The 20,889-nt window shown below is 48.0% G+C and overlaps 2 protein-coding genes across 2 annotated transcripts; one reads left to right on the forward strand and one right to left on the reverse strand.

The window, feature by feature from the left end:
* Positions 1 to 350: 350 nt before the first annotated feature.
* On the reverse strand, positions 351 to 10,451 carry LOC142908935 (uncharacterized). Its single transcript, XM_076059608.1, has 7 exons — positions 10,347 to 10,451; positions 7,532 to 7,672; positions 6,617 to 6,976; positions 3,596 to 3,844; positions 2,991 to 3,141; positions 2,765 to 2,825; positions 351 to 2,267 (listed from the first exon to the last, which is right to left on the reverse strand). The coding sequence occupies exons 1-5, from the start codon at positions 10,390 to 10,392 to the stop codon at positions 3,017 to 3,019; spliced, it is 921 nt and encodes a 306-aa protein (XP_075915723.1). The 5' UTR covers positions 10,393 to 10,451; the 3' UTR covers positions 351 to 2,267; positions 2,765 to 2,825; positions 2,991 to 3,016.
* Positions 10,391 to 20,612, forward strand: LOC142908971 (hydroxylysine kinase-like). The gene is made up of 3 exons (XM_076059655.1): positions 10,391 to 10,417; positions 18,962 to 19,142; positions 20,296 to 20,612. The coding sequence occupies exons 1-3, from the start codon at positions 10,391 to 10,393 to the stop codon at positions 20,610 to 20,612; spliced, it is 525 nt and encodes a 174-aa protein (XP_075915770.1).
* The last annotated feature ends 277 nt before the right edge of the window (positions 20,613 to 20,889 follow it).

A 20,889-nucleotide genomic window follows, 5' to 3' on the forward strand; every position in this document is an offset into this window, starting at 1 on the left:
AAACAGGTCGTTTATTACATTTTGAAAAACTGAGCCAATTTAAAGATGCATGCACAGCAAGTGAGCCCATTCAAAACCTTGATCTCCACCAACTAGCTGGCTGCACATCCAGTCTCCTACAGTCCTTCAAAGCACGCTTTGGAGAATTTCGTGAGCACACTCGTCTTTTTAAGTTCATCACCCATCCAAACGAGTGTTCACTGAACACAGCCGACCTGAATTACATCCCTGGTGTCTCCGTCAGAGATTTTGAAGCAGAAGTGGCTGACCTGAAGGCCTCAGACATGTGGGTGAATAAGTTCAAGTCACTGAATGAAGATTTGGAAAGAATCACACGACAGAAAGCGGAGTTGGCGAGCAAGCACATGTGGACAGAAATGAAAAAACTCCAACCCGAAGACCAGCTGATTCTCAAAACTTGTAACGCGCTTCCTGTCACATACCACACACTGCAGCGTGTGAGTATTGCTGTATTGACCATGTTTGGATCTACGTATGCATGTGAGCAGTCATTCTCACATCTTAAAAACATCAAGTCCAACCTACGATCACGTTTAACGGATGAAAGCCTCAACGCTTGCATGAAGCTTAACCTCACCAAGTACCAACCCGACTACAAAGACATCAGCAAATCCATGCAGCACCAGAAGTCGCATTAATGGTGAGTGTTATAACAACATTATTTAAAAGAATACATTCAGAGGCTTATTATACTGACATTTAGTTGAATTCACTTTTAAAATATATTATATGGCTCTCACTGAAATAAATTTCCAAATTTTTTGCTTTCATGGCTCTCTTAGTCAAAAAGGTTCCCGACCCCTGATATAGTGTGTAGTGTATAGTGCGTAGTGTAGTATATATAGTGTAGTATATATAGTGTAGTGTATAGTGTAGTGTATAGTGTAGTGTCTAGTGTAGTGTATAGTGTGGTATACATAGTGTAGTATATATAGTGTGTAGTGTATAGTGTAGTGTATAGTGTAGTATACATAGTGTAGTATATATAGTGTGTAGTGTATAGTGTAGTGTATAGTGTAGTATACATAGTGTAGTATATATAGTGTGTAGTGTAGTGTGTAGTGTAGTACACTAGTACAGCACACTGGTGGGTTAGCGAGCCAAGCAACAACATTTGCACTCTGGATACCGTGACATTTCGCCAGCAATCACAACAACCAGCTTCATCAGGCGACAGCCACATTTGTACATTGATTTTTTTACACAATCTAACCCGGCTGATATCGGTTCGCCGAAAACCAACAGTGTCAAACTATGAAAGTACCGCGGCATCGCGGGAGCGGCCGATGAAACTGGCCGGGTTCGGGGAGAAATAAAAAACTGAGACGCTGACGGGGCGCACGAAGGCTCACGGCGTTGTACGCGCCTCGTGACGCCGCTTGTTGCCTCGATAAAACAATAATATAAACCGCCGGCCGGCCGGCACATGTGGAACTCCCTTCGTGCCGGACGTCGTGACGGACCGTGCCGATGTCGCCGCTCGTTGACCCCCAGCCACGCGAGGGCGAATTTAAATTCTCCCCCCCCCACCCCCCTCTCCCTGGCTCCCTGGCACCATGCCCAGTCGCCTCCCTTCCAACGGCACATGCCGGGGGAAAGCACTGGCAGGTGAGAGACCGTCACGAGTCTAAAATAAAATAATAAAAAACTGTGTCCAGTAACAGAGAGCTCTTTCGTAAAAAAAAATCCCCCCCCCCCCAAAAAAACAAAAGTCAAAAGCCAAACTTTGGCACTGATTGTTGGGATCACACAACAACAACAAATCTTCTTGGTTCTTTCGGTGAAGTCACGTAGAAGGGAAATAATACAATAATAAAAATAAAACATAAAATAATAAAATTCTCACGACGTCTCGGCCACAACACAAGCAGCCGAAACGTCGGGAGAATCTTATCACGTTATGTTTTATTTTTATTAATTCCCTTCTACGTGGTGACTTTACCGGAAGAACAAAGAAGATGAATCCCTGCAGTCTCCGCTACAGTCCAGATCGTCGCACGCGGGGGTTCATCCGCTCGTGAAGCCGCCCACGGCGACAATCCCCAGCGTTGCCCCGGCAACTGGAGGCACGGTAAGGTGGAGCACGGCAAGGTGGAGCACGGCAAGGTGGAGCACGGCAGGGTGGAGCACGGCAAGGTGGAGCACGGCAAGGTGGAGCACTCTCCCTCCTCGGGCACCCCCCCCCCCCACGCCGCTTCTCAAACATCTTCCTCCCCTTCCTCGTCGTCATCTTCGTCTTTGAAAACCTGCGCGGGTCAGAATAAATAAGAGAGACGGTGACCGACTCCACCCCCCCCCCCCCGCCCCTGGGGTGGCCAGAAGTTGCTCACCGCTCGCCCGCCCACCAATGGCTCCCTTTAAGAGTGTGCTCCTAATCTCAGCTCGTTACCTGTATAAAAGACACCTGGGAGCCAGAAATCTTTCTGATTGAGAGGGGGTCAAATACCTATTTCCCTCATTAAAATGCAAATCAATTTATAACATCTTTGACATGCGCTTTTCTGGATTTTTTTTGTTATTCTGTCTCTCGCTGTTCAAATAAACCTACCATTCAATTATAGACTGATCATTTCTTTATCAGTGGGCAAACGTACAAAATCAGCAGGGGATCAAATACTTTTTTCCCTCACTGTATACACTACACTACTATACACTACACTATACACTACACTATACACTACACAGAATACAGAGAGAGACACGGATGGAATGGGCCTCTGTGCGCGGGCGGTGTGCCACTCACGTAGCCAAGGTCGTCCTCCGCGTTTCTCCGCGGTGGCTTGGGGAGAGTGGGGGGTTCCTCCCTGCACGCATGTGGGTAGTGGAGGGGTGGTGGGGGGGTAGCGGGGGGGGGGGTGGTGAGGTAGCGGGGGGGGTGGTGGGGGGGGCACAGCGGCAGGTCGTCACACAGGTAACCCCGCAGGCACCGCCAACGTCCGCCCGACGTCCGAGAGAAGCGAGCGACTCACGTGGGGCCCCAGGGCTCGTGACGACGCTACCGCTGCCGGCGGTGGCGGCAGCAGAGCAGCAGATTGGCTGCCAGGGCGAGGGACACGGCGAGGATTGCGGCCGGAATGGCCCAGCTGGCCCAGCCCGCCGCCGCCGCCTCCGCCACCTTCTCTGCGTGGCACAACGATCCCCCGCGTGGCGTTAGCGTGCTGCTGTAGCACGACGACAACAACCATCGCGACAACAACCACCGCAATGACAACACGCGCCAGGCTAGGTGCACTTTAAGGCTCGTGCTGCTTGCACCCAGGCGTTGCGGGTTGAGGGAGTGAGATGAAGGACAGACAGAGACAAAGTTCCCCCGTAAAAGCCCTAGCAGACTGTTGGGGCAGGTGCCGCTAGCGAGTATCAGCAACTATGAAGGCCTTGATTGTGACAAACGAGGGGATGGGTGGCCAGAACAGGGACACGCCCACGGACAGGCACACACACACGCACACGGACAGATATGCATGCACACGGACACACTTGCATGCACACGGACAGACACGCACCAACACACATGGTTGCACCCACACACATACTAGGACACACACGCATGCAACATTCAGAGATGCGAACAAACCTGTTTGTGTGTCGAGTTGCCTGTTCGGACCGAAAGTCGTGAGTTCAACTGGCGTGCAACAGACGGCGGTGGTGGCGTCTACATCTGTAGAACGTGAAGAACCAGTGGCATCTACATCTGTAGAACGTGAAGAACCAGTGGCATCTACATCTGTAGAACGTGAAGAACCAGTGGCATCTACATCTCCAGAAAGTGAAGAAGCAGTGGCATCTACATCTCCAGAAGGTGAAGAACCAGTGACATCTACATCTGCAAAACGAGAAGAACCAGTGACATTAACATCAACAGAATACGAAAAACCAGTGGCATGTACATCTGCAGAACGTAAAGAACCAGTGGCATCTACATCTCCAGAAGGTGAAGAACCAGTGGCATCTACATCTGCAAAACGAGAAGAACCAATGGCATCTACATCTGCAGAACGTGAAGAAACAGTGGCATCTACATCTGCAAAACGAGAAGAACCAGTGGCATCTACATCTGTAGAACGTGAAGAACCAGTGGCATCTACATCTGTAGAACGTGAAAAACCAGTGGCATCTACATCTGCAAAACGAGAAGGACAAGTGGCATCTACAGAATATGAAAAACTGGTGGCATCTACATCTACAGATTATGAAGAACGAGTTGCATCTACATCTGTAGAACATGAAGAAACAATGGGATCTACATCTGTAGAATGTGAAGAACCAGTGGCATCTACATCTGTGGAATGTGAAGAGAACGTGAAGAACCAGTGGCATCTACATCTGTAGAACATGAAGAAGCAGTGGCATCTACATCTGTAGAAGGTGAAGAACCAGTGACATCTACATCTGCAGAACGTGAAGAACCAGTGGCATCTACATCTGCAGAACGTGAAGAACCAGTGGCATCTACATCTGCAGAGCGTGAAGAACCAGTGGCATCTACATCTGCAGAAGATAACGAGCTTTTGGTCTCTGTGTGAGTCTATGGGTTTCTGTCTGAGTAGACTATGGGTGTCTGTGTGATGAGTCTATGGGTCTCTATGTGAGTAGTCTATGGGTCTCTGTGTGAGTAGTCTATGGGTGTCTGTGTGATGAGTCTATGGGTCTCTGTGTGAGTAATCTATGGGTGTCTGTGTGAGTAGTGATGAGTCTATGGGTCTCTGTGTGATGAGTCTATGGGTCTCTGTGTGAGTAGTCTATGGGTGTCTGTGTGAGTAGTCTATGGGTCTCTGTGTGATGAGTCTATGGGTGTCTGTGTGATGAGTCGATGGGTCTCTGTGTGATGAGTCTATGGGTCCCTGTGTGAGTAGTCTATGGGTGTCTGTGTGAGTAGTCTATGGGGCTCTGTGTGAGTAGTCTATGGGTCTCTGTGTGAGTAGTCTATGGGTCTCTGTGTGAGTAGTCTATGGGTCTCTGTGTGAGTAGTCTATGGGTGTCTGTGTGAGCAGTCTATGCGTCTCTGTGTGATGAGTCTATGGGTGTCTGTGCGATGAGTCGATGGGTCTCTGTGTGATGAGTCTATGGATCTCTGTGTGAGTAGTCTATGGGTCTCTGTGTGAGTAGTCTATGGGTCTCTGTGTGAGTAGTCTATGGGTGTCTGTGTGAGTAGTCTATGAGTCTCTGTGTGAGTAGTCTATGGGTCTCTGTGTGAGTAGTCTATGGGTGTCTGTGTGAGTAGTCTATGGGTCTCTGTGTGAGTAGTCTATGGGTCTCTGTGTGAGTAGTCTATGGGTGTCTGTGTGAGTAGTCTATGAGTCTCTGTGTGAGTAGTCTATGGGTCTCTGTGTGAGTAGTCTATGGGTGTCTGTGTGAGTAGTCTATGAGTCTCTGTGTGATGAGTCTATGGGTGTCTGTGTGATGAGTCGATGGGTCTCTGTGTGATGAGTCTATGGGTCTCTGTGTGAGTAGTCTATGGGTCTCTGTGTGATGAGTCTATGGGTGTCTGTGTGATGAGTCGATGGGTCTCTGTGTGATGAGTATATGGGTCTCTGTGTGAGTAGTCTATGGGTCTCTGTGTGATGAGTATATGGGTCTCTGTGTGAGTAGTCTATGGGTCTCTGTGTGAGTAGTCTATGGGTCTCTGTGTGAGTAGTCTATGGGTGTCTGTGTGATGAGTCGATGGGTGTCTGTGTGATGAGTCTATGGGTCTCTGTGTGAGTAGTCTATGGGTCTCTGTGTGAGTAGTCTATGGGTCTCTGTGTGAGTAGTCTATGGGTGTCTGTGTGAGTAGTCTGAGTCTCTGTGTGAGTAGTCTATGGGTCTCTGTGTGAGTAGTCTATGGGTGTCTGTGTGATGAGTCGATGGGTGTCTGTGTGATGAGTCTATGGGTCTCTGTGTGAGTAGTCTATGGGTCTCTGTGTGAGTAGTCTATGGGTCTCTGTGTGAGTAGTCTATGGGTGTCTGTGTGAGTAGTCTGAGTCTCTGTGTGAGTAGTCTATGGGTCTCTGTGTGAGTAGTCTATGGGTGTCTGTGTGATGAGTCGATGGGTGTCTGTGTGATGAGTCTATGGGTCTCTGTGTGAGTAGTCTGAGTAGTCTATGGGTCTCTGTGTGAGTAGTCTATGGGTATCTGTGTGAGTAGTCTATGGGTGTCTGTGTGAGTAGTCTGAGTCTCTGTGTGAGTAGTCTATGGGTCTCTGTGTGAGTAGTCTATGAGTGTCTGTGTGAGTAGTCTATGGGTGTCTGTGTGATGAGTCGATGGGTCTCTGTGTGATGAGTCTATGGGCCTCTGTGTGAGTAGTCTATGGGTCTCTGTGTGAATAGTCTATGGGTCTCTGTGTGAGTAGTCTATGAGTGTCTGTGTGAGTAGTCTATGGGTGTCTGTGTGATGAGTCGATGGGTCTCTGTGTGATGAGTCTATGGGTGTCTGTGTGATGAGTCGATGGGTCTCTGTGTGATGAGTCTATGGGTCTCTGTGTGAGTAGTCTATGGGTGTCTGTGTGATGAGTCTATGGGTCTCTGTGTGGTGAGTCTATGGGTCTCTGTGTGAGTAGTCTATGGGTCTCTGTGTGATGAGTCTATGGGTCTCTGTGTGGGGCAGTGCCAATTCTCACCGATGACAGAGAGGTTGACCCTCCCCTCGAAGTTGCCGTGGGGGAAGGTGGCCACACGACAGAGGAAGAGGCCCCCGTCGCCATGACGCACGTCCAGCAGCTCCAGCGAGACGTCGCCGGGCGGCCCCCCACTGCGGAACCGCAGTCGGCCCGCGAGGGACGAGTTGGAGTACGCCGTGCCGTGCAGCGGGCTGAGCGCGGCCAAATTGGCCCCCGCCCAGACGTCGTCACGGGAGGCCTTCAGCCAGTTGGCCTGCACCACCACCACGGCCGCACCCCACAGGACGCAGCGCAGCACCGCCACCTTCTGGCCGACGACCGCCGTGACCTGGCCGTCCGTTTCAACACCCACACGAGGGGCTGGGTGGGAAGACCACACAAAGACCCACACACACAGTGCGCTAACCACTGCACCACCACTTCCCACACACTCACACACACAGTGTGCTAACCACTGCACCACCACTCCCCACACACATACACTGCGCTAACCACTGCACCACCACTTCCCACCCACACAGTGCGCTAACCACTGCACCACCACTCCCCAAACACACACACAGTGTGCTAACCACTGCCCCACCACTCCCCCTTCACACACAGTTCGCTAACCACTGCACCACCACTTCCCCTTCACACACAGTGCGCTAACCACTGCACCACCACTCCCCACACACACAGTGCGCTAACCACTGCACCACCACTCCCCACACACTCACACAGTGCGCTAACCACTGCACCACCACTCACACACACTGCGCTAACCACTGCACCACCACTCCCCCTGCGCTAACCACTGCACCACCACTCCCCACACACTCACTCACACACAGTGCGCTAACCACTGCACCACCGCTCCCCCCACAATCACACAAACTGGCACCCGATTTATCGATCACCTCCGGCTCTGCTCACCGTGGCTGCTGCACGTGACGAGGTGGTGGTGGTGGAGGAGGAGAGGCAGGATGAAGGAGAAGAGTAGGCCAAGTTTGTAGAGTTTCGACATCGCCATGAACCCCACACGCAGCCACGCGTTCTCCTCACCCAAGCCATGTGCTGAGAAAATCGATTCAAGGTTAAATTAAAACTCGGATCGATTCTATGGGGATAACAAATGCGAATTGATAGTGGTCAAAAATGAAGCCGATGGCATCGATCCCTATTGGGACTGCATTGGAATTGACGTTGGTCGTGAGTGGAAAATGTAATCGAATACATTTTCGATAACATGGGAATTATAGTGATTTGTTCTAATGAAATGGATTCACATTAGGACAGGTGTCTTTTATACAGGTAACAAGCTGAGATTAGGAGCACTCCCTTTAAGAGTGTGCTCCTAATCTCAGCTCGTTACCTGTATAAAAGACACCTGGGAGCCAGGAATCTTTCTGATTGAGAGGGGGTCAAATGCTTATTCCCTCATTAAAATGCAAATCAATTTATAACATTTTTGACATGCGTTTTTCTGGATTTTGTTGTTGTTATTCTGTCTCTCACTGTTCAAATAAACCTACCATTAAAATTAGAGACTGATCATTTCTTTGTCAGTGGGCAAACGTACAAAATCAGCAGGGGATCAAATACTTTTTTCCCTCACTGTACGTATATTACTGAGTAGCGAAACTTTGGGGCTAATGATGTGAAGTGATAGGCAACTAAGCCATTAAAATAATCATATATGTTGAACTTTCGCACCGTACGTAGCCAACTGTGCTGATCGGATGTGCGGAACAATGTGTCGCAAGGTGGTCGGGCGGTGGGACAGGAGTTATGTTTATGAAACGGTGGCATGTGTGGCTCCAATTGGTGGGTTAATACGGTAGCTGGAAAATGCCATCTTTGCTTTGCCAGCATCAGTTGTTTATGGGCCAAGTGCTTTCCTGGAACATTTGGAATGCGGAGGCAATATCTTCATCAGAGCTTCTTCCGGGAGGTAGGAATGAAGTCCACTCAGCTTTTCTGCAGTGAGCATCCAACTCACAATCCATCTCACAATCAAGGCGATGAGTTCACACCCGAGTCTGGGATCAATTTAGCCCCTCATCTCTGCAAGCACAATAAAACGAGGATCCCATTATAGATAGCGGGTTGCCTTCGAGAGGACTGACTCCCCACCATGGGGAATGGGGAGTGTTCACCGCTGACTCAACGGAGGTGAGCACCACAGCGGCAGCCGTAACAATCAGCCACGAGTTTCTACATTACCACAAAGTTCCTGATTATAAATTCATCGCTTGCAACCTGAAACTGGGAACGCGAAAAAAAAACGCCCAAAGGTAGAGGTTTTTTTTTTTTTTGCGGTAGAGGCGGGGGGCGACTTTTGGCCGAGATTACTTGAGACGAGGTCAACGTTAGACGACCCCCGTGTCCTTGACGACCCCACTCAGTCGACACACGGGGCCCAACTCTTCTTCGCTGTGCAGGAGAGGTCGGGGTCCACTTAGGCTATCGGCAAGACTAAAGCTTCGCCCCGGTTTGCTTACCAGGACGTCTGCCCCACGACCGGGCTGAAGGTAATGTGGGACACAAAAAAAAACACAAAGGTCCCCTCGTATAGCATTAACAGACTGTTGGGGCAAGTGCTGCTAGCCAGCGTCTATGAAGGTCGGCACTGTGGCACGCGAGGGGGTGGGCAGCACCACGCCCGGTCGCCACCTTTGTCTCCCCGCAGTGGCGATGTTTACACACCTCATCAGATACTAATTTGAGTCCGAGTCGACCTCGGGGAGACCCAGGACCGGTTCAGATAATCGTCACCGGTGTTGGCCGTGAGCGGGAATCGAACTTGGGCAGCCGGGTTCGTGATGCAGTGCACTAACCGCTACACTACATGGGACACAGATGCATGCACACACACACACAAAGATACACACACACGCACACCAACACTGGGCGAAGTAATGAATACGATGAAATAGCGACGTCTTCTTCCACAGTCATTCTACTTATATGATTTGGGTTGCCATCTCTGAGGGACAAACCACTTAAACATATCGTGAGAATAATACGTTGTATGAGCTGAAAATGGGAGAAACCACGTGTTAATGCATCATCTCGTGTAGTTGTAATCTTACGTAACTGACAAAAAAACTAGACTTTTAACTTTCCCCGGGGGGAACAGTTTACTGGATTCCCAGCACAGCCACGATTATGGGAGAAAACCAGGACAAGGTGGCAACGCTATAACAACAACAATAATAATATAACCCAGACGTGGGTGTTGATGTCGTGGGGTCGCTTATGTCTGCAGCCGCACCAGTCGGCCAAATGGTCGCAACGCCGTGCGATGTAGGGAAAGGCGCCGCCGAACGCAACCCCCTCGTGGCGCACTTCAGAGGACTCAATAATCAACTTCGTTGGTCTCCGAGATAAACAGGATCAGCGCGCGCTGAATGGTTCGAGCGGCGTTGAACTTCTTCGCACGTGCGCACGTGGCGAACCACGCTCGCTGTGATCGTTCGCGCTGGCCGTCTTGTCATACGCGTAGGGGCATTTAAGCTGTCACGTCGTTCGTGCTGCTGTTGATCCGTGGGGGTGAAGGGGGAGGTGGAGGAGGGGGTTCCGTGAGGGTGCAGAAAACATAAATAGGCGGGCCCACTGCATGCGGTGTTCATTATGGACGCGCCGCGCCGGCTAAAGGACGGGAAGTCGTTTCACTCTTAGGAAGGAGGGGCATTGAGAGAGAGAGAGACGCACACGGAGCAAAGCTTAAGAAATGGAGACCTACTACCCGAAGGCGAAGGGCCTGGAAACGGGATCCGGCTCGGATGGAACATGCAGAGACGGATCTCCCGGCAGTCAGCCACCCACTCACCCACCCGCCCACTCACCCAGCCACTCACAACAACCGCCACTAATTGGCGGTGACGTCACCACGACGCTTGTGCCAGGCTCACGTGGTTAGCATTAATTAATTAAACCATCTCCACCTTCAATTAATTACCGCTTACCACGTGACTCTGGCACAAGCGTCGTGGTGACGTCACCGCCAATTAGTGGCGGTTGTTGTGAGTGGCTGGGTGAGTGGCTGGGTGAGCGAGCAGGTGAGTGAGTGGGTGAGTGGCTGAGAGAGTGGGTGAGTGGGTGGGTGAGCGTGTGGGCGACTGGGTGAGTGGGTGAGTGGGTGGTGAGTGTGTGGGTGAGTGGGTGGTGAGTGTGTGAGCGACTGGGTGAGTGAGTGTGTAGGTGAGTGGGTGAGTGAGTGAGTGTGTGAGGTGAGTGTGTGAGCGACTGGGTGAGCGACTAGGTGAGTGTGTGGGTGGATGAGTGGGTGGGTGACTGTGTGAGTGAGCAACTGGGTGAGCAACTGGGTAAGTGAGTGGGTGTGTGAGTGTGCGTGCGACTGGGTGAGTGAGGGGGTGGGTGAGTGTGTAGATGAGTATGTGAGCGACTGGACGAGTGAGTGTATGAGTGTCTGGGTGAGTGGGTGGGTGAGCGACTGGGTGAGTGTCTGGGTGAGTGGGTGAGTTTGGCGCAGTAGGAGGCACAGGTGGTGCATCAGCCACTCATCTCAGTCAGTCGACCCGTGGCATCTGGGTCTGCCCCGTGACCTGCCAGCGGGCGTTCGACACTTCACGTGGCCTCAGGGTGCACATAGCCTGGCACAAGCGTCGTGGTGACGTCACCGCCACTTAGTGGCGAATGGCGGTTGTTGTTGTTGTTGTCAAAAACAACTCCCTACCTCCACGTGGTGCCGGACAGTGCTGTGGGGTGGAGGGCCAATTCCAATCGGCCTCTTCTGTCAGGTGCATTTGCGACCACTATAGTGGCTAATTAATTGAAGGTGGAGGGGCTGGTAACCCCTCCACCTTCATTTACTTAATTGAAGGTGGAGGGGCTACCCACTCACCCACCCACTCACCCAGACACTCACACATCCACCCACTCACCCAGTCGCCCACCCACTCACCCAGACACTCACCCAGACACTCACCACCCACTCACTCACCCGCCCACACACATCCACCCACTCACCCAGTCGCCCACACACCCAGCCACTCACAACAATCGTCACTAATTGGCGGTGACGTCACCACGACGCATGTGCCAGGCTCACGTGGTTAGCAGTAATTAATTAATTAAGCCCCTCTCCACCTTCAATTAATTAACCCCTCCACCTTCAATTGATTACCGCTAACCACGTGAGCCTGGCACAAGCGTCGTGGTGACGTCACCGCCAATTAGTGGCGATTGTTGTGAGTGAGTGGCTGGGTGAGTGGCTGGGTGAGCGAGCAGGTGAGCGAGTGGGTGAGTGGCTGGGTGAGCGAGTGGGTGAGTGAGTGGGTGAGTGGCTGAGAGAGTGGGTGAGTGAGTGGGTGAGCGTGTGGGCAACTGGGTGAGTGGGTGGGTGAGTGGGTGGTGAGTGTGTGAGCGACTGGGTTAGTGTGTGGGTGGGTGAGTGAGTGGGTGAGTGAGTGAGTGTGTGAGGTGAGTGTGTGAGCGACTGGGTGAGTGAGTGTGTGGGTGGGTGAGTGAGTGAGTGGGTGAGTGAGTGAGTGTGTGAGGTGAGTGTGTGGGCGACTGGGTGAGTGGGTGGGTGAGTGGGTGGTGAGTGTGTGAGCGACTGGGTGAGTGAGTGTGTAGGTGAGTGGGTGAGTGAGTGAGTGTGTGAGGTGAGTATGTGAGCGACTGGGTGAGCGACTAGGTGAGTGTGTAGGTGGATGAGTAGGTGGGTGACTGTGTGAGTGAGCAACTGGGTGAGCAACTGGGTGAGTGAGTGTGTGAGGTGAGTGTGTTGGCGACTGGGTGAGTGGGTGGGTGAGTGATTGGGTGAGTGGGTGGGTGAGTGGGTGGTGAGTGTGTGAGCGACTGGGTGAGTGAGTGTGTGGGTGAGTGGGTGAGTGAGTGAGTGTGTGAGGTGAGTGTGTGAGCAACTAGGTGAGCGACTAGGTGAGTGTGTGGGTGGATGAGTGGGTGGGTGACTGTTTGAGTGAGTGAGCAACTGGGTGAGCAACTGGGTGAGTGAGTGGGTGTGTGAGTGAGTGTGTGTGCGACTGGGTGAGTGAGTGGGTGTGTGAGTGTGTAAGCGAATGGGTGAGTGTGTGAGTGAGGGAGCGACTGGGTGAGTGTGTGGGTGAGTGTGTAGATGAGTATGTGAGCGACTGGACAAGTGAGTGTATGAGTGGATGGGTGAGTGTGTGGGTGGGTGAGTGGCTGAGTGAGTGGGCGAGTAAGTGAGCAAGTGAGTGGGTGAGTGAGTGAGTGGGTGAGCCAGCAGGTGAGTGATTGGGTGAGTGGCTGAGTGAGTGGGTGAGTAAATGGGTGGGTGAATGTGTGAGCGACTCGGTGAGTGAGTGGATGAGTGAGGAGGGGTACTGCGGAGGGTGGGGGGGTACAGGGGGTGAGGGGTAATGATTATTATACAGGGCGGTACAAAAGTCAGGACACAGTTTCTTGGGTTTCTCTTTAAGTTCATTGTGATTTTTCGAGTTTATATAGTTTAACACGTAGGTTTTCGCGACCAATATTATTCATAATAAAGGTTTTTGGGTTAGATCGCGTTATTTATAAATGTGTCGTAACCCTCCACCACCCGACACGGCCAATCAGCAAAAAAGTGTCACGTTGACAAAAGACAAATAGTTCACTACTTTAGCTCACCGGTGTGTTGAAGAGTGAATCCACAACATTTACAGTTTGAGTAGTACTGTGACGTTTCGCTCGTAAATACATCCAGCATCATCGGGCAATTGGCCAGAATGGTAAAGCCCTCTCCACTTGCTCCCGGTTTTATATAGAGCAGCAGCAGGGTGACGTCATCATTTAACTCATATCAGGTGCAGTGATTAGAGGCGGATTGGGGGGGGGGTATTGTAATTATGTAATAGATTAGTAATCAGTCAATGGTTATGATTAGTAATGGGTTGTAGATTAGTAATTAGTTGTAATGTGTGTTAGTGATTATATGCTATGTTAGTAATCCGTTAATTAGTATGTGTTTCCCCTATAAGGAATTGTAATATGTATTATTTAATAATACGCTTCCAGGCCGCACTAAGCCTGTAGCTGTCAGAGCGATTAAAGTTATTTTTATTCCTCTCAATTTCAATGGATTCTCTAATTAGTCTTTGCCAGTAATAATTAGTTTTACACAACACTTCAACGTTATCAAAATCAATTGAGTGTCCTTGTTGACAAGCATGTTCTGCCACTGCCAACAGTTGTGTTTGAGATAATTTAATATTTCTCTGATGTTCTTTTAGTCTTACGCTGATGTTACGTCCCGTCTGTCCAATGTAGCAGCTGCCACATAAACAATTAATCGAATATACACCTTCTGTTGATAATTTAGGTAATGCGTCTTTAGTCCCAGACACTAGTTTTTTTAATTTTGTGTACTGTACCAAATCTTACTGTAATGTTTTGCTTTTGCAAAACACGGGCTAATTTGTCAGTTACTCCCGAGATATATGGAATTTTTATTGTTTTAACAATCTGGTCGCTTTCAGCAGTATTGCTTTGCAATCGTGATTTGGCATTCAGTGCTCTGTTAATTTGAGCATTATTGTAGCCATTCTGTCGTAGTGCGTCTTTAACGTGGTTAACCTCTCTCACTAGACTCTCACCATCTGACACTGTTTTAGCCCGATGTATGAGCGTCTTGATAAGAGAGGATTTCTGAGCTGGATGATGATGTGATTCTGCATTCAGATAGGTATCAGTGTGCGTTTGCTTTCTGTAAACGCTGTGTGTTATTTTACCGTTTAGGCCATGTCCAAGCAAAATATCTAGGAATGGGAGTGTGTTATTCACCTCCATTTCCATGGTGAACTGGATGGCCGGGTTTTGTGCATTGAGATGATTTAGAAAATCATTCAGTGTATCTTTACCATGTGGCCAGACAACCAAAGTGTCATCCACATATCTAAACCAAAAGGATGGTTTTAATGTGCTCGAGGCAAGTGCTCTTATTTCAAAGTTTTCCACGTACACATTTGCTGTAGCAGGGGATAAAGAAGAACCCATTGCTGCTCATTCCTTTTGTTTAAAGAAATCCCCTCTCCATAAGAAGTAAGTGTTATTTAAACAATGGCCAGCAAGTTTCGGAATATATTTTGGTAAACCGGTATTCTTTACTAGTGTATCAAGTAATTTAAGCGATTCGTCCACTGGAACCTTAGTGAATAGAGAAATCACATCAAAACTTACCAGAATATCATCAGGAGTAAGTTTAATATCTTTAAGCACATTCACAAGATGTTCTGAATTTTTTTTTATGAATGAAGATGTCCTACCGATGTAGGGCTGTATTTGTTGGGTTATATATTTTGCTAATTGATATGTGGCAGAGCCAATTGTACTGACTATGGGTCGTAATGGGATGCCGATTTTATGAATCTTTGGTAGCCCATAGAGTCTAGGTGGTTTTGAGGCCCTTGGCTTAATTTGGTATTGCTCATTTTTAGGGATTAATGAATTTGCACTTATTGCAGTGGTCTTACGTTCTAAAGTATTAGTTGGATCTCGTTTAATTTTAATGTAGGTGCTTTCTTCTAGTAAATTTCTAATTTTATTATCATAATCGGCTCGTGACATCACTACAGTAGTGCGGCCTTTATCAGCTGCTAGGATTTGGATATCCTTGTTTACACGCAGCTCTCTTAAGGCTTTTGCCTCGTTAGAGCTAATATTTACTTTTGGAACTTTGCTATTCTCAATTATTTTAGCAACCTCATGTCTAGTCATCTCTGCCTCATTATGTGGAAGGAGTCTAACTGCTGATTCTACCTCAGCAATGATCTCATCCACTGGAATTGTGCGTGGGGTAACGGCAAAGTTAAGGCCTTTAGAAAGGATAGAGACCATGTCACCGGTTAATACAGTGTTAGTCAAGTTCAGTACGGTTTTGTTTTTAAATTTTTGGTTTTCAGTAGGGATTTGTTTATTATGTAGTCTAGAAAATTGATTAATTTGGTTAGTTTTTGTTAGTTTAAACACATTATGAGCCGATTGTTGTGTTATGTTATCGATTATATTCCAATAATGCATAGATACACTATTGCTTATATCTAAGTGTAACTGCTTTAGCGATTCCGAAATGTAAGATAGTTCACTCCTATTGTGCTGTATTCTCTCTATTAATAATAATTCGCTAGCTCTGTGTAGTATTTGGTTAGCTTTAGAAGACTTTATGTGATGTGTTATTTTAACTGCGTTTGGTATTACCTTTGAATCTCTGCACCTTTTGAGGAACGCCAGTGAAGATATCAATTTCATCCGCTTAATGCGGAGCTTCTCCAATTTTCTGGTTTTAAGAAAAGTATCCTCCCCATAGAAGTTAGTCAGTTTAACATGTAGGCTTTCGCGACCAATATTATTCATAATAAAGGTTTTTGGGTTAGATCGCGTTTATTTCTAAATGTGTCGTAACCCTCCACCACCCGACACGGCCAATCAGCAAAAAAAGTGTCACGTTGACAAAAAGACAAATAATTCACTACTTTAGCCCACCGGTGTGTTGAAGAGTGAATCCACATTTACAGTTTGAGTACGACGTTTCGCTGGTAAATACATCCAGCATCATCGGGCAATTCGCCAGAATGGTAAAGCCCTCGCTTGCTCCCGGTTTTATATAGAGCAGCAGGGTGACGTCATCACTTAACTCATATCAGGTGCAGTGATTAGAGGCGGAGGGGGGGGTATTGTAATTATATAATCGATTAGTAATCAGTCATTGGTTATAATTAGTAATGAGTTGTAGATTAGTAATTCTTTAAATCAAAATGTAATGTGAATTATTTAATAATACGCTTCCAGGCCGCACTAAGCCTGTAGCTGTCAGAGTGATTAAAGTTATTCTTGTTCCTCTCAATTTCAATGGATTCTCTAATTAGTCTTTGCCAGTAATAATTAGTTTTACACACCACTGCAACATTGTCAAAATCAATTGAGTGTCCTTGTTGACAAGCATGTTCTGCCACTGCCGACAGTTGTGTTTGAGATAATTTAATATTTCTCTGATGTTCTTTTAGTCTTACGCTGATGTTACGTCCCATCTGTCCAATGTAGCAGCTGCCACATAAACAATTAATCCGATATACACCTTCAGTTGATAATTTAGGTAATGCGTCTTTAGTGCAAGATACTAGTTTTGGAATTTTGTGTACTGTACCAAATCTTACTGTAATGTTTTGCTTTTGCAAAACACGGGCTAATTTGTCAGTTACTCCTGAGATATATGGAATTTTTATTGTTTTAACAATCTGGTCGCTTTCAGCAGTATTGCTTTGCGATCGTGATTTGGCATTCAGTGCTCTGTTAATTTGAGCATTATTGTAGCCATTCTGTCGTAGTGCGTCTTTAACGTGTTTAATCTCTCTCACTAGACTCTCACCATCTGACACTGTTTTAGCCCGATGTATAAAATAACACAGCGTTTACAGAAATCAAATGCACACTGATGCCTATCTGAATGCAGAATCACATCATCATCCAGCTCAGAAATCCTCTCTTATCAAGATGCTCATACATCGGGCTAAAACAGTCTCAGATGGTGAGAGTCTAGTGAGAGAGATTAAACACGTTAAAGACGCACTACGACAGAATGGCTACAATAATGCTCAAATTAACAGAGCACTAAATGCCAAATCACGATCGCAAAGCAATACTGCTGAAAGCGACCAGATTGTTAAAACAATAAAAATTCCATATATCTCAGGAGTAACTGACAAATTAGCCCGTGTTTTGCAAAAGCAAAACATTACAGTAAGATTTGGTACAGTACACAAAATTCAAAAACTAGTATCTTGCACTAAAGACGCATTACCTAACTATCAACAGAAGGTGTATATCGGATTAATTGTTTATGTGGCAGCTGCTACATTGGGCAGACGGGATGTAACATCAGCGTAAGACTAAAAGAACATCAGAGAAATGTTAAATTATCTCAAACACAACTGTCGGCAGTGGCAGAACATGCTTGTCAACAAGGACACTCAATTGATTTTGACAATGTTGCAGTGGTGTGTAAAATTAATTATTACTGGCAAAGACTAATTAGATAATCCATTGAAATTGAGAGGAACAAGAATAACTTTAATCGCTCTGACAGCTACAGGCTTAGTGCGGCCTGGAAGCGTATTATTAAATAATACACGTTACATTTTGATTTAAAGAATTACTAATCTACAACTCATTACTAATCATAACCAATGACTGATTACTAATCGATTATATAATTACAATACCCCCTCCCCTCCGCCTCTAATCACTGCACCTGATATGAGTTAAGTGATGACGTCACCCTGCTGCTCTATATAAAACCGGGAGCAAGCGAGGGCTTTACCATTCTGGCGAATTGCCCGATGATGCTGGATGTATTTACCAGCGAAACGTCGTACTCAAACTGTAAATGTGGATTCACTCTTCAACACACCGGTGGGCTAAAGTAGTGAATTATTTGTCTTTTTGTCAACGTGACACTTTTTTTTGCTGATTGGCCGTGTCGGGTGGTGGAGGGTTACAACACATTCATAAATAAACGCGATCTAACCCAAAAACCTTTATTATGAACAACGTATTTTTGTTGTTTCCCCCCCCCCAAATTTTATTCCAAGCGTCGGGGTGGAGCGGTGGCGCAGTTGTGCGCACACTGCGCTACGAACCCGGCCACCTGAGTTTTATTTCCGGCCACGGCTAACATTCGTGGCAAATGATATCTGAACCAGTCCTGCCCCCCCCACCCCCCCCCCCCTTGTCCTCTATCCTTCACCAACCTACACTGACCAGTTTGGCGAAGTATGGTCAAACACCCTACATGACCAACACTGAATACGGCAGTGCCTTGATAAGGGCTGTATGAGTTGTGCTAATTGGTGCCATGTCATGAGATGGAAAAAAACATCTCATTCTGTGCATCACCTCTGGTTAGAGAATGGCCCACAGAAGGTGATCTCACAAAACTACTTCTCAGATCCATTCAAGTGTCCTGTTATTCACAAATACCAATCAAACATTTGCCAGCCGCACGCACGACTTGGGCAGCCCCACCCTCAGCTGCATAATAAGTCTAGATTTTTAGCTTTCGTGACTGCAAGGATTCATACTCTTTGGTTTTTTCGGTAAAGTCACGTAGGTAAAACTATAAAATGATAGAATGAAAAAAAATGTAGTTGTTTTTTCATTTATTCTTTTATTTTATAGTTTTACCTACGTGACTTTACCGAAAAAAAAACAAAGAGAAAATAAGTCAAGGAGAACATCTTTTCTGAAACGAAGACTATCCTTTGCTAAGCTTGACGTTTTGCTGCCTTTAACTTACATGTGTACTCAACTGGTCAATGCGATGTTAATCTCGTATTGCATTTTTTGTCATCTTACCGCCTTCGTTTTTAAACATCTGCATAGTTTGAGCACCCGTTCCTGCACTCCCTGCAACGAGACGATTTCATCTGGAACCTGTCAAACACCCACCTGCTCGAGTCCTACCTCTTCACTCTGGACGGCGACCCCAACCAGGGTCTGGTCAGGGAGGTCATCGCCAAGTTCCGCGAGGAGATCCAACCCAACCTGCACAAGTTTACCAGATGTACGCTCGCCTCGCAGCTTCACCCGGGACGTAGCTCCATGCCTCAGGGGGCGAGGGGCGCTTCAGGCCACCGACGAGGCCTTGAAGCCACAACGGGTGCCACGTACGTGTGTACGTTGAACTTCTTTCGCACCGTACGTAGCCAACCGTGCTAATCGGAGGTGCGGGGGAAGGACAACAAACTAAACACAAAAAAATCAGTTCAAAAATAAATTAGTGTTCAATCTAGGTTTAAAAGTGCATAGCTCCAGTGCCTTCCTAATATCGGAAAGAAGAGCTTTTCAGACGGCCGCAGAAGTGCATCTGAAAGCGCGCGATGCGGTGACCGTCTTTCTTTGTTCGATGGTTAGCCAAAAGCCGCTGCGAGGATCACCCGAATTCGCGTGATGGTTTATGCTGCTTGACGAGATCAGCAAGGTATTGTGATTCATTTGTGGCAAGCATTTTCTTTGCAATGTGCTTCACGTGATTACTTTTACCCAGCATACACAGATGCATTACAAGGCATGCATGTAATGGGGGACACTCGCACAGACACTGATCACAGGTGAAATCAAATGACAGGGTTATTACATTCAGACGCTACTGTATATAAATCATAATTGTAATTTCTACCAAATCATTTTTCAATGGATGCTAAATTGTGTTCAACAGTTTTTGTTACACATATACTCATAATAATAATAATAATGTACAGCCCTTTGTCAATGCACTATCTGGACGAAGGCATTCCCAGGCTGTGTAGGGTCATGGGGGTTGTTTTGCCTCCTTCACCATGCTGGTCGGTGAGGAGGTAGGTAGGATCCCAGGACTGGTTCAGATATCAGTGATATTCTCCATGGCCGGGAATCAAGGGCTCGTGATGCGGTGTGCATACCACTACACACCGCTCCATATCTCGCCCCTGTACAGGGTTGTACGACGCTGGTGGGTTATTGTAATTATGTGTCTTTGAAGGCAGGAGAAGTCGGTGATTCACTGAGACTCTGCGGGGGCCGTTCTTAGACTCGCACACGCGGCTTGCGCAACACCAATCGTGCGGCCGGAATAAAAACGGCACGGGCACGAACGATGACAACGGCGACGAGGGGAGGACGGTCAACAATAAAAGACAACGGACGAAATCAAATTCGACGTTTCCCCCTCGCCGCAGGCATAATCCACGGTGACTTCAATGACGACAACATCCTGGTGCAGGAGGTGGCCGCGGGAAGCGAGCAGCAGCAGCAGCAGCAGGGGCCCAAGTCGGCGGAGGGAGCGCCGCGGCACCGCGTCTCCGGCATTGTGGACCTCAACTCGATGATGTTCGGCTACCACGTGTACGACCTGGCCATGGCCATCATGTACATGATGGTGGAGAGCGGAGAGGCGATGGAGGCCGGGGGTCACGTCCTGGCCGGCTACGAGAGCGTGCAGGCCCTCACCGAGGACGAGAGGAGGGCCGTTTACTTCCTGGTGGCGTGCAGGTGAGAGCGGAGGTGGGGAGGGGGGCCGGGGCAGGTTTGGTCGGGTCTGCCCCGATCGCCGTTGGCCGCATCGGGAAACGTTGGCTTCAAAAACCTGTGGCGGTTACGTAACGAGAATTAATCCAGGTCTGGCGAGAATCCGATAAACTCGATGATTGTGCGGCAAAAAAAGTGCTTTATTATTTATTTAAAGCTCTTCATCAGACCAATGATGAAGGTCTTGCCAATGCCATGTCGATCGTCGCGGTGGTTGACCATACTTCACCATGTTGGTTAATGTG

This window comes from Petromyzon marinus, unplaced genomic scaffold, assembly GCF_048934315.1.
Source record: "Petromyzon marinus isolate PM22_M1 ecotype Great Lakes invasive population unplaced genomic scaffold, UKy_Petmar_22M1.pri1.0 PM_G_Scaffold_11, whole genome shotgun sequence".
Classification (NCBI taxonomy): Eukaryota; Metazoa; Chordata; class Hyperoartia; order Petromyzontiformes; family Petromyzontidae; genus Petromyzon; species Petromyzon marinus.